Source organism: Porites lutea, chromosome 2 (genome assembly GCF_958299795.1).
Source record: "Porites lutea chromosome 2, jaPorLute2.1, whole genome shotgun sequence".
Lineage (NCBI taxonomy): Eukaryota > Metazoa > Cnidaria > Anthozoa > Scleractinia > Poritidae > Porites > Porites lutea.
Window position 1 is genome coordinate 32,322,448 of NC_133202.1, and position 14,409 is coordinate 32,336,856.

Here is a 14,409-nt window from a genome sequence, read left to right on the forward strand (position 1 = left end):
TCAAGTTATTTTAGAAGTACAGTTAGGTACAAACTAAACTATTCTGATCGTCTTTCGCTTTCTTGCTTGACACCCTCACTACTGGATGAGCTGACGAACAGAGCTGTGGGAGTCCAGATGTGGACATTTAAAGGCCAAAGATTTTCTCTGTCCCTTTTTAAGTTAACGCCCATGCCATAAACACTGCTATATAAGACCCTCATTGATTGGTCATTGCAAATCAAGGAAGAATCAATCAGCTCGGCAAAGAATGACAAAATAAACTTCCTTTTCAGATAACTATAGGCTTCCGCAACGGCAACTATCCTACTCAAAATTCCGGGTCTACTAAAAGCACCAGTCAAGAAAAAATTTGGTGCCTCAAGCAAAAGATTTCAAAGGATCTACTTTGAGAGTCTTTCAGTTAATATAAAGGGATGAGAAACTGGATAGTCGTTTCTTGGCGAAATCACAGGATTAATAATCGCTGGTCAGTTTAAATTTGCTTTTATTGATTTCGTCTCCATTAATTTACGATCGGCCTGGTTGGGAATGGGTTAAACACGCTTGTTTTCTACTATTTGTTATTGTCATCGCGAAACAATTTATTGTACTTTAATCAAATCGAAACTTCACGGCACATGTTGTAATTACTTGAATCAATCGGCTTGGTCGTGCATGAGAAAATACAGATTAAGGTCTTTCTTTGTTTCGATTCCAACTTAACTGGCAGCTCAGTTCCCCCGTTAACTTCCCATATTTAGCTCGGCCATGAGGTCGCACAAACTGGGAGAAATAATCCTGATCTCTAAAGACTGGGTACACTCAGCGGAATGCATCGATAGCATGAGAAAATTTAAATGTAAGCGAAAGAATAAAGGAAAAAATGAAAATGAAATTAAATGAAATAACCTATCGTTGGCTGTCAAATCGTCACTTAATCCTTAAATTTCTCTGTTATTGCCTCTTTTGATTCAGATTCTAAGTATTTTAATTAGTATTGGTAGAATTTGTAAACATAATTTTTGTACCTTATTGGTCACTTTTCATAGGCCTTACGTTATACAGGGTGTATTTGAATACGGCTCTCGTGTAAGGAAGTTTTCAACTTATCGAAACTACCGTATTGAAATAAAACTGATTGATTGATTGAGATAGATAGATAGCTTTATTGAGAAGTAAAATCATTGCAGCCCCCGGGCCGGCTGAAATGTGACTTACTTTACAATGGAACTAAAAAATTATCTATAAATATATGATAACTACTATAAAAACCGTGAAATATAACCTACAATAAAATACAAAAGAAGAAGTATCAACACCAAAATACTAATAATCAAGATTACTACTAATAATTAAAACTATTCGCCATAATAAAAGTGTTTTTAAACCTATTTGTCTTAAAAATCGGTAGTTTGAAGTATCTCTGGTTACGGGTGCAATAAGTGGACCCGTTGCGTGGTGGTAGCAGATCATGGAGCTTGTGGCTTTGGTCCCTTGCTATTCGGTCAAATACAGCATTACTCAAGGCCGGGGCGGGGGGTGGGGGGGGGGGAGAGACGAAGTCTGGGACCGAGAAACGATGTTCTCACAACTTGCAAAGCGGTCACTCAGCGTGGTGGTCAGCAGATAATTACATTTTGCTACAGGAAATATTTTTAGACTTTTTAGAAGCAAGAAGCGAACCGGCAGAGGAAATCAGAAATGCTTAAAAAATTGAAAAAAAATCATATCATGCATCTTTGTTTTTCTTGCATATCGTATTTGTCTTTCGGTACTGAAATGCGGGGGAAACTAAAACGCAACCGTGCTAGATCTTAACCAACAACAACGCGCTCGATGGATTTATTTATAGGTTACATCGTTTTTGCCGGGCAAGGATAACTTGATGCTGATAAAAATTACTGGAGCAAGTGTCAGATTTATCGGAAGCAAGTATATTCAAGAGAGCTTTATAAATATGAGCTTACTGCTCTACATATCATAACTGAATAAAAATTAACACTTCATAATATTTCACCTCGTTTATTTGGATCAGTCAACAACTTGGATCCAAAGTTAAAATTCAAAACGATTACAACTACTACTGAAAGCTCTGTACCTTGAGGCGACTTTAACTTTCCTAAGGTTTGGAGCAAAACACTGCTCGATAGCTCAACTCTTCGGCGGTTCTTATCAGCTGTTTGGAGCTAAATGTTGCATATTCCAAACACTGCAAAGGGAAATTATTTAACTGAAAAAGAAAACCACACACTATGTATGAAAAGCGACATAAAATCAATAAATTTGCGAATTACCAAAATATAATACTGAGAAACAGTCCCGCCTTCGATTGCCATGTTTCCGTTTTCTCTCAAGACCGTTGATCTATTTTTTTTGACGTAATGCGCGTGATCAGTACACAAATCCGCTGGCAAGCCTCTTGCTGATCGCCTTGCAAGTTGTGAGAACATCGTTTGGATTTCATTTGAAGGAATGTATGGAAAGTAGCTTCCCCCCCCCCCCCCCCCCCCAGCTCAAGGCCTTCCTCCTCTCGCACAATGACGTGATGTCTAGAGCTACTAGAGCCTCAGCATAGGATAAGTCGGGTTGTATTATCCGCAACGCACGCTTTTACAACCTTTCCATTTCATTAGACAGATATTGCGGCAAAGAATGATGAAAAACTGGGCGCGCATATTGTAATACAGGGCGTATACATGTTGTATAGAAAAGTAGATTGATTGATTGATTGATTGATTCATTCATTCATTCATTCATTCATTCAAATAGGCAGTAAGAAATCTCCTGTTTGCCCTACGACGCTTTGGTCTAGTTAGCGTAAATTGCCTCTGGACGCGCTTATGAGCTGCTGCTGGATAAAACTCAACTGAAAACTTTCCTTTCAAACGTCTGGCTTAGTCTACCTCATCTCCTGTCGCCTTTGATCCAGGCTTGCGATCTACATTGGCAAAACCGAGTTGGCATACACTGCGGAGACAACGCCTTTCGGCGAACATCTTTATTCAAAGCATTGAGAATAACTTTTTTTGAGTTTTCCTGTCGCCGAGCATTTTAGCACGGCTGGTTACTCCGTCAATGCCGCCGCGGAATTGGGGTTTCCAGGAGATATATGCGCCTGACTCTTCAACTAGGTACTAGTCCAGGCTTCCGTTTCCTCTATACCGCAGCCGGGCGCGCACTGCAAAGCGTTTAATACTTTGAATTCATGGCGTATACAAAGATCTCAAACTGAAAGTTTGCACTGGTTCCAACATAACTGTATTTTCACAGATGAAGGGCCATAGATAGTCTTTCTGTGGGGAGTCATTTTGACACCCAGGAGTCATTTCAAAAGTAGGTTGAGTTTGATCGTCCGGGTGAACGTAGTCCTGAATAGGACTGTTGTTGTTGACATTGACTGACGTTTCGACAACCTGTGCGATAGTCATCTTCAAAGTCAAAGTGAGTTGTATCACATCAGTTGATGGTATTATACTCTGGTTATTGATCTGATTGGTCAAATACGTCGCAATGTTATTGGTCGTCTGTCAGTTAAGCCGTGATGTTATTGGCTATGAAGACTCGTAATCAGTAATTGGTGCGTTTCGATCTATCGATCTGTCTATTTTCACAGTTAAACAGTCGTCTATTGTTAGTCAAATTGTCAGTTCTCCACTGGTTCTCTCGTAACTGTTGGCTACGATTCAGTGGCGTTTGTTCTAAGTTAGTAAACCAGCTTTCTAAAGTAAGACGTTGATTGCGTTACACACGTCGCAGAGTCCCAGTCAATTTGATGTTTCCTCTTTAAATGGTGCTCAGCAATGTGATTGTTGACGTCACCATTCCACATCCAGTCTTTCTATAATCCATGTGAGGGGCCAGGCCCATTTGGAAAACAACTCCATACACAGAATACGGCACTTTTGTTCATACTTTCACATTTCCAAGCTGGTGACGTACCGGAAAAAATTGATCAGCAAAAGAAGTATCCCAATTAAGCCCATGAATTGGAGACAACGAACAACACTACTTTCCGAGACTTCTAGTGAACTTCCTGGGAATTTCCTGTCTCCTTGCAGCTCTGCCTTTAGCGCAATCTCAGAATTTCTTTAAGATGTACAACCCAACATATATTTCAGTTAAGTGATTCGCAAGCCCATCTTTGAAAGTTACTATCAGTAAATACCGTGTTGTTGAGATGGTCTGAAGATAAGCGGCAGTTAATTATCGTTAAAAGGATTACTGAGCTTGGCGATGACATGTTGGGAGGAACAAGGAGGTGGAAATCCGATTCATGGTTAATTAAATACACTTTCTTGAGGCTTTTTTAAATTAACACACATGGAAAATAACTTTCGCTGACATTATTGGTAGGAAATGATTTGTCATGCGGCAAACAAGAGTTTTCCTCCTTTTAATTCTTTTCTTATTTTCTTTTTTTTCTTTCAATTCAAGCCTATATATAAACAGTAAATCTTCCAAAAATAAAATGGACGCCTGTCGGATCCGAATGAGGAACTAGCACCGATAACTAAGAGGAACTTTTAAAAACAGTTGTTGTTCATCCTCTCATTAAACTATTATTTTAAAATTTGTCTAAATTTTAGCATAAAAAAGAATGAAAGATCAAAAGCTATCTCTATTATGATGATCTTTTACACATCCCATGTTTGTAAAAAGATAGAAACTACATGTTTCCTAAGGTGAAATTGAATTTCAAAAGCGTTCGTCTTCTACAGATTAAGACCAAACAACAAGTATTTCAAATTTGGCCAACGCTAGCTGCATGGTTATAAAGAGTTATCCATGGGATTTTGAGCCAAAACAGCAACATTAAAGGGCTTGGTGTTTCATGGCTGTCTAGTGCCATCTTGTTTAATGCTACTAAATTAAAAGGCCTTAATTGTTCGCTATGAAATTTGAGAAATTACTTGCGAATGAAAAAATTACAACTTCGTGTCAACCAAATACGTCTTCCGAACCTTATATCAAGCGTTACAAAAAAAACCGTAAGTCTTCAAAATCCACAATTCTAATCCGTTTCAATCTTCCTTAAGTCTGTCCATCCGTGTCTCCTTCTCCTTCCTCTCTCCTTGGGTAACAATACTCTACGTGGATTAATAGCTAAGTCAATTCAACTGGGTGAATAACCACGAGACGGCAGGGTAGCTGTTGTGTAATCTTCTACTGGAGTAAAACAATGAGAACTCGGAAAGTTTTACGTTTCCGAAGGATTACCTTGAAGTTCTGGTAGTTTTGTCTTTTAACTTTGTCCTCCTGGTCGCAGTACAGAGGGTAGAAATACCCGGGTTCTCCACCAATGTAACGAGAGGAAATTTCACTGCGTCGAGTGGCTTTTAGGCCTTTCAAACCAAATTGGCGGGAACGTCGAACTAGGAAAACAACGGAACTAAAGTTCTTTGATCTGCTAATGGAGGTTATTGACGGGGGAAACTGCAATTCGGTAGAGCGACTGGCTCGCTGCTGGCACTCGCTACTACTGCCAGAGGTACAGAGTCTAATTTCCACGTCCCAAGGTACGAAGGTTGGACAAGAACTGAGACTTTTCTGTAATGCTGCAACTTCTTTATTGTAGAGTTAACCTCGTAGATAGTACTTCACATGTAATCGTAGGTAATCGTGCAGGTAATCACGGGCTAGGTAATCATCGCAGGTAATCGATTTACAACAGTTTAAGCACTACTTTTATAGCGGGGCTCCCACGCGCGCGAAGCGCGCGTGGGACAGAGCCCCATACCCATAGATTATGGTCAACCTCTTTTCCTTTGGTTGTCACGTGATTGACCGAGCGTACGTACGTACGTACGCGTCTACGGATTGTACGGGTGGGGTAGGGGAGACTATCAAAAGGAAGGGAGGGGTGTCTCAGGCGTGTCTTGCCAAGTCCACATCTTTTACATTGGACATTCACAATATGGTCAATTGACACCTGTCAAAACAGGATAGCCACTGACCAGTATCCCATGACCATATCGCGGGCTCAACTCATTGAGGTGACGTCATTTATTTGGAAGCTGTCCGCTGACCAGTTAATTACTTTACTAGATTGCGATCAATGCTCAGTCTCATACTTTCTAGCTAGTTTGGGATCGGAGCACAGGAAAACTGATACACGTCAATGTTGTGATCCATTGACAGCTGTCAAAACAAGGTATCCGCTGACCAGTATCACTTGACTATATCGCGGGCTCAGGTGTCGACCCATCGAGGTCAAGTGTTTTTTTGAAGTTATCCGCTGACAAGGTACTGGTTTTCAAATGATCGCAGGCTCAAGTTTAATTTTTTTTAAATTCATATGAAATATGTTGTGTTTATGTGCCGCACAATTAAAATTTTGATTTCAAACTGACCTCGGACGCGAAAATTCAGCCAGCTGCTACAGGCAGGGAAGACAGTTTCTTTTGTTTTTTCTCGCCATGTTCACGCGTTGGTCACGCTCTACGTCCAATTTTTATGCTCTGATTGGTCAAAATTTGACAGATGAGTTCATGCGGAAAATTTATGCAGCATCTTGAATCTTGTTTACTTTGACAGCTGAAGCTGACAGAGTTTTGTGTCAACTTGTGATGTTTTTAACTTTCTTTTTCCACTGGATGTACAAAATGAAATTCAGCTGCTATCAGGAGTCTTCTGTTATTCATGGCCAGTTTGTTTATTGGGTTTTTGATTGAGTCAAAGTCGGAAATCCGATTTCGGATGGCATCGTTTTCGTTTTCATCTTGCTTAATGCGTAAGAGGGTTGCAAAGTCTGAAGCGATACTGGCGTTACTTGATACCTTTCAGGAGCTGCATCTCGAGTGGTAAGCCTAAGTAATTATTGTATTTGATGTTTGTTTTTTATTCCTAATTTAATGAAGTCGAGCGTAGTTGATGCGGCTATTTTGTTTACACACTTTTGTAATATTTGAGACAATGATCTGACCGAGTATCAGGTTTGTTATAAGCTTACAGATCTTTAAAAAGCCTTTAGACATTTTTTCACCGCAAATAGAAAGAAAACGTTTCAAAGAATATTTAGTTATAATTGTGGCTGTAAAAGAAAGGTTTGAGCGGTTTTCTTGCCTCGAGTTCGTCTTTAAAAAAAGCAAACACCGGGAAGCCGGCTTAAAACATAAACTTCAGCTTTAAGCTCGAAGACTCAGGATTTTTAGAGACACTTTAATACTTGTCTTCCTGAATGAAAATTGTCGTCTCTGTATAAGTTGTACAGAATTATATTTGTTTTATTGACTGTTAGTACTCTCTCTTGTAATTTCAATCGTTGTGCCGATTGTTTTCAGTCGTTCAGTAAACAACGCTTCCCGGAGTACTCAAAATGCCGCGCGTAAAACCGTTTTAAAATAAAAAATAAACATAATAGATTCTTTATTATGTTGGAGCGTAACTCTGTTAATGTTCGTTCAAATACTCGCCACTGCTAGCACTGTAAAAGTCAGAACCGGCTGGCCGTATAGATGATTTTGAAAATTTTTTCAACGGTTTACGGCTAAAGCCCACGCGTGCTTCGATCGTCCTGAAGAGCAATTTGTATCGCAATATTGTGAAATACTGCATTCTGTTTTCCGGGGTCTGTATGATAAAAACAGTGCCTCATAGTACTGTTTCGCCTCAGATGTGATGTATAAATGATATAAAAGGTTGGTTTACACGCACCCAGATTTGTTGGCAAGATTTTGTAAAATAAACTTGTCAAACGCAAAAAATTCGGCCGGAATGTTTTTTCCAGGCCTAATTAATCTACTGTGATCAAGAGCCAACTCGATGTGAGATTTGGTTCACTCTTGGGCTGTTTGCAAATTATTTTTTGTAAAATCACTTAGCCTTTCCCTGAAAAGTCACACGAATGTGCTCTAAAGTTAACTGAATTGTGGAATACAAGTTTATTGTTTGATTTAAATTATAAATTTATTAATGGGAGCCTCGCTTTTAGCCCTGGCTAAATCTATATATTACAGTCTACAGTAAACACAGGTGTTCGATTATCACAAAGAAAAACCAAAAACCTATTCAAAAATACACGTGCTGGCTGATCAACACGTTACAATTCGATTGACTTTTCCTTTATGGTGAAAATACAATACTTCCTATTTCGGTTCCTGGACTTTTAGAAAAACACATGTTGTAAATCAAGCTGAATGAATAGAGCACAACAGTTGTTCCCGTAAAAAGGAAAGATAGCTCTTGTCTAACAAAGAGACACGTACAGAAGTACACGTGTTCTATTGAAATTACAAGTCAGATGTTCCAATATTTGTGCACGTCACTGCCTGCTATTTTGCATTTGAATTATACACATATTTCAGCTGCGGAGTTTCGAAAGGCACAAAAGAGCCATAACTAGATTTGCTTAGTAGTGCAGAATCGCTACAATTAGGTTCTGATGAAACTGAGTTCTGTTCTAAAGATAACGTTGAAATATCGGCTGTGACACTTTCCATAGTTGCATTAAATCCATCCTGAATCAAATAACTAGGCAAAGGACATGTTCCATGGGCATCTGTAAAGCAATTTACAGGCAAATTTGTTTGAGTATATATAAGCTGCTGAGGGAAAACGTTTTAACTAATTAAAATCTCTTCTAAAACCAGCTGCAAAAAAAAACTAAGCCTTTGAAATAAACTGATCAATTGGCAACCTGTATGACCTTGCTTGGATTTCCTTCTTTCTTTCTTTCTTTCTTTCTTTCTTTCTTTCTTTCTTTCTTTCTTTCGTTCTTTCTTTTTTGTTTATGTAAGGATGATGTGACATGGTATTCCTGGAATCACTCTAAGAGTTCATTAGCATTCACTCATTCTTACCAGAATACATGATATCCTGAGCTCCAGTAAGTGCAAAACTAGGACCTTCAAAGTATCCAAACTCATTCTGTACACCCTCTGGAAAATACATGTCCCAGTTCTCCAAATACCGAGGCTGGAAATACATTAAATTAATAACATATAAGTTAGGCTGTATAGTACGTGCACTTCTTGTAAAGTTCTTGTGGACGAGGTTTGCTGTGGTTGTCTCCGGGAGTTAAGGTGTTTCGATACAGTTTGCTTGAGTGGATTCATTTAAACTGACAGCTATATGTGGACACCGGGGGGACTTCTATATAAAAGTGACGGGAATGCTCGTCGCAAGATTAGAACTAATCCCCTAAGAGAGACCAACGTGTGTGTGGCTCAAGCGTAAAATGACCCCAAAAGGAGACCATCACAGTAAAACAGACATCACGGCTTTTTTTTGTAAAATTCTTTACGCAAAGCTCTAATCGATAGTTTAATGGGAAAAAATAGTGACTTTCTGTCCCAAACACTCTAAGTGCGGCCAAAATCTGCAATTTACACCCCTCTCCCCACCCCCCGAGGCTAGACGAAGAACATCCCCCTCACTATTATATTATTGTATGGGAGTCACCCCTGGGATGTGTCGAACAGCTGTCAAAGCTTTCGATCCTCAAAAACTGAGTGGAACTCGGCTAACCATTAATTCATGCGTTCATTTGAAAGCTGTTGCACTCTATAATTCCCCTATCCCAACTCAACCATCATAGATTACAGCACGCAAGAGAGAATACACGCTAAAAACTTAACATTTTGTTGCTGCGATCTTCATGGTTATACACCTACCAATGTAAATCCCATTGGGGGGGGGGGGAGTGCGGGCAATGGGCGGGGATTTGATGCCTGGGACTATCCCCCTGTCGGGCTTTTAATCGTGCGAAGCGACCCCGGGGTCGGGACATTTGACTTTGACCTACAGAAGCCTGATATCAATTCAGAAGCAGTTACCGAGTTCGCGCCCGAGGCTTTCTGAAAGTCACGCTGTTGGAGAAAGGTATGAAGTTTTCGTTTGTTTTAATCACCATAATCCGATACTTTAAACTGCCATCTAAACAGATAATGTCTATTTTGAGAAAGGCTTTATCTTCAAGTTCCCATCTGATTGTAAAACTCGATTGAAATCGAATTCCACCATGAAAGTCAGAGGATTTTTTACGGGTCACTGATCCGACCAGTTCCGACATGTTGAGCAGATGTTATAACGGATTTTAAGTTCCATTAGTATTATAATAGCACAGTCAATCTTCCTGGAGTGATTTTTTTGTTCAAAATAGGAGATGCTAGTGGAGAGAGAAAATACTTAATTACAGCGAGTAATTTAACGGAGCTTACGTTAACCATAAATAAAAGTAGTAAGAACGTACTTTTGAAATATTCTTTTAATTTGTTTTATATAGTGTTATAGTATTGTTCGTTTAGATTTTTTCCCCTTGGGGTGGGGGCTTTTTTAACGCTTTTGATCGACCTTTCGTTTCGTTTCACCCTGGCGAATTTGATCCAAAAATTTCAAAATTTGTCAAATCCCCACCCCTTGCCCGCACTTTCCCCCCCCCCCCCCCACCCGGGATTTACATTGATAGGTGCATTAATCATGTCATATAGTAATTAACACGTGATGGCTCAGGCGTTTCAAACTTTACCTCAGACGTGTTTTGATTAATATCCCATTCACTCATGCCAGGGTAACGCCAGTGAGGATAGTCTGGAACAAGCTGTTTTACTTTCCGTCCAGAAACGGCTGTCTCTATAGAGATGCTTGACTCGGATGAAGACCCCATATAATTTCTTCTTTCTGGAAAGTGAAAATGTGCGTGCAAACAATGGTTAAACAAAAATGTCGGTACAAAACCACATCTTGAGAATAACTTAATTTAATACTTATGACATCAATACGACTTCAAAATTTGTTGGCACGGGGAGATAAGGAAGCGAAGAACTTTGTTAATGTAGAGGTCAGTAGATCATTCAACGCGATAAATTCGACTACTATGTAGGGATTAACACCCAAAAATAAATGGGAAGATAATGCCGAGACTATTTATTGTAGAAAATAAAATGATAACACAATATGTTATTTCTTTTTTTAATAATGACTATATTACGATGCAATGTTTCATTGTGATTTAGCACTGTTTGTCTGGAACCGAATTTCTGTAGCAGGCACTCAAGTTTTTGGCGACGGGGCATATGTACGTTTTTTACTTTAATTTTTCTTTTCTTTTCTTTTTTTTTTTATTTTTCATTAATTTGCTTTATACACATTACTTTTTGGCATTAAAAACTACCTTTCTTCAATGATTCATTTTTAGTTTTGCTGGGGGCTTAAACAACAAGCTGGTCAGTGAAGAAAATGCAACCTTTCCTTGACATTTGAATTTGAATATTGGTTGAAGTAAAGAAAACGATAGAGTAATTTACTATCATCAATAAATGTACTAAATTTCGAAACACTTGATAAATCAAGGATGGTTACGTTAAAGACAATATCCGTCATGTTTATTAGCGTCCTATATCGATCTAACTAATATTGTAAGACAGAGTACCGTGGGGAAAATAAAATCAGTGTGTGTTAACTGAATCTCTTCGTACAAATCTGCAATTTAAGTCAAAACTAAACTAAGTCATTTGGGATTATTTCAGCTAGGTAAACTCTAAGAAAGTTGCTGTCAAATCTTAAATTGGTTACTACAGTTTCCACTGCTACCATTACACTGTTCTCGTGTTGTTTAAAAAACATTAGTTAATAGCTAACAATTTCTTTCAAAAATGTTTTTTAGAAAAGACTCTCGGATACTCAGTGATAACCTTAAATTAACCTTTCAAAATCTCCGTCCTATCTCTAGATCTAGTCCGCAAGGTTTCGAAAAAGAAAATAGAAACTATGAGCGGACGCCTGAGAACTTTTCATGGTTGCAGAGGCCATCGAACTTTGGTTTTCTCAGGACATCGTTAACAGAAGAACACCTTGATACAGAATTAAATAAGTTTTAAAAAAACCCTCTTCTGAGGTGAAAAATGAACGATGCTCTCTAAAGTTACAGCACTCGATTTGCTTCAGCTTCGTCCTTATTGCACCTTCCTTTTAGGATAAAAAAAATGATCGATGTTTCTAATTTTTCCGGCGAGACTTCAGTAGCTTGGCAATATATACAATACGGCCACCGGATCTTAATCATGCAAAACTGTCGTTCTCATCAATTCACTCTCTTATAACACCAGTATTGCTTTGTCTCTAGACGACCACGAACTATGCCAAATATTCAACTGATGTTATTCTTTTTATCCTTAGGGACGAAAAAGAACAGTCATGTCTTCATACACACAGTGTGTTGTTTAACAGATTAGTGGTGCGCGGTATTGACAGAAACGTGAACAGAGAACCAAAATCCACATCTCTCACGGATAAGTTTATTTTGCAGGAATCCGACGAAAGAATCTACCCAAAAACTTTCCTCTTTGAAGACAATCAACCACCTTGCATAATGAACAGTGCACTGGAATTTAGCAAAACAAAACATCTACAATGATAAAGTGAATTTGAAAACAAAAAAGTCTAGGGTAAACACGTGTTGCTAGATAAAAGAATGAATGACGACAGGAGCCTATTCAAGGAGTTACTGAATTTCATGAGGTGCTTTTCACGACTTCTAGAACTTCCGGCGAACATTCCTGGACTAGGCATCTCTGTTTTTACAATCCGCACGTTATAGACGTCCACTAAGCGCAATCTCAGCATTTTCAAGTCATACATCCCAGCCTATAAATTCAGTTACGTGATCTTCATCTTTAAAAGTTATTATCAGCAAATTCCACTGTTTAGGTGGTCCTTAGATACGCGGCATTTAAGTTAATTATCGGTAAAAGGATTGGAGCTGGGCGATGACGTGTTGTTGTGCGGAACAAGGAGGTGAAAATCGGATTATGGCTAATTAAATACACTTTGTTGAAGCTTTTAAAAAGGCACATATGGCAAATAACCTTTGCTATCGTTACCTAACGTTTTGAATCAACAGTTTGGCACGCGGTTTTTAAAAAAACTTTTCAACACTCATTTTTTCTGACTCTTAAAATAAATACTAGGCAGATACGTTAAAAACAGGAAGGAAAGAAAAGCAGACCAAAAATAACAACTGGCAAAAGGCATACAAGACTGTCTCCCTATGCTAAAGAAACTGGCCCTGGTAATTATAGATCCCCATGCTCGGGCTATTGTATTCTTCACTGAATTTAGTGATTATAACATCCGGCCTTCCATCCCCCCACGTGCCGAATCTATCCACCCCTTGTCTAGCCGTATCATTACTGCTCGTGTTTTTATTTTCAAAGATAAATTTCGGTTCTTTTGCGGCTCTTTTACAAAAAGTTTAAAACATACTTATTGAAGTAAATAAAACACTATTTTAAATCTACACTCCGGAATTCAAGAATTGGGACACACGCGTATCGAGGTACCAAAAAGAAAGGCTTTGTTGTCTAACGCTGCGGTTTGCAAGTTTGGCGACCTTAAACACACTGTTTCAACGCAGATAACTCTTAGTGGTAAACATGTACAAACATATGGGTTTTTCTATGCAGTTTTTTGTTAGTGAGAAAAAGCAATGACGAAGCTCATGCAGTTTTTCAAGACCTAACTTCCTTACCCCTTTTTTCGCCCCCTTTTTTAATTCTTTATTTAATTCTTTTATAAGACAATTACATGACACTTAAAATAGTCGCCTGAAAAAAAAATCGACGCCATGGACTCGAATGAGGAACTAAGATCAATAACTGAGAGGAAGCTTTAAACAATAAAGTAACACTTTTTGTTCCTCTTGTGTTTAAATATTTACTTGAGTGTTTGACAATCTTAATTTTCGCATCAAAAAAGGAAACATTTTTTATTCTATTTTAATCCCAACTTCTAATACCGCTTCGACCTCCTAACCGCCACATTTGACCGAAAATGGCAAACATATCATCACGTCTTATTCTCTGTGTTTATCACAGACCATTTTTCGCTCTTGGCTTAAACCATTTTGCACGCAAATTCGGCATAAATTTCTGTCTTTACCTTTCAGTTTCGGCTCAAACTTGAAAACCCTGTACGCTCTAGTTCCTTCTAGATTTCCCAAATGCTTTATTTCGACGATCTCTTGCGTCTTTCGAAGAGCACAACGAAATCTCACCTTCCAGGTGGATGGGTCTGGTTGGTCTCAGGGGCGATACCTCCCGGTGCGGCTTGCCCATCGTTTGAACAATTCTGCATGGGTTTCAAGTTCGAATTCGGGATTATCAGCCCGCACCCAAGGAACCTTGAAGATCCCTATTTCTTTATCGATCCACTCTAAGCCATCGATATCTCCACTTTCGATCTGCTGCTCCAGCCAAGGCGTAAACCACTGCTGCTGTTTCGCCTTTCTACGAACGAAGGGTTGAGGGTTGAGGTTTAAGGATGAAACTAAGGGTTGTTCGTTTTTTAAGGATGAAACTTTCAACCCCCTGGATACCATTTTCCTATCAATCTTGCAGTTTCGTGCGATTGTCGAGTTATTTCTGAAATACCACTCAGTTCAAACTTAACTCTTCTAATCGCCTTTCGCTTTCTTGCTTGGAACTTTCACTG

At 38.9% G+C, this 14,409-nt stretch overlaps 1 protein-coding gene across 1 annotated transcript; it reads right to left on the reverse strand.

Moving 5' to 3' along the window:
- Positions 1-8,084: 8,084 nt before the first annotated feature.
- Positions 8,085-13,978, reverse strand: LOC140926868 (uncharacterized). Its single transcript, XM_073376548.1, has 4 exons — positions 13,858-13,978; positions 10,448-10,599; positions 8,781-8,895; positions 8,085-8,479 (listed from the first exon to the last, which is right to left on the reverse strand). The coding sequence occupies exons 2-4, from the start codon at positions 10,583-10,585 to the stop codon at positions 8,253-8,255; spliced, it is 480 nt and encodes a 159-aa protein (XP_073232649.1). The 5' UTR covers positions 10,586-10,599; positions 13,858-13,978; the 3' UTR covers positions 8,085-8,252.
- Positions 13,979-14,409: the final 431 nt, after the last annotated feature.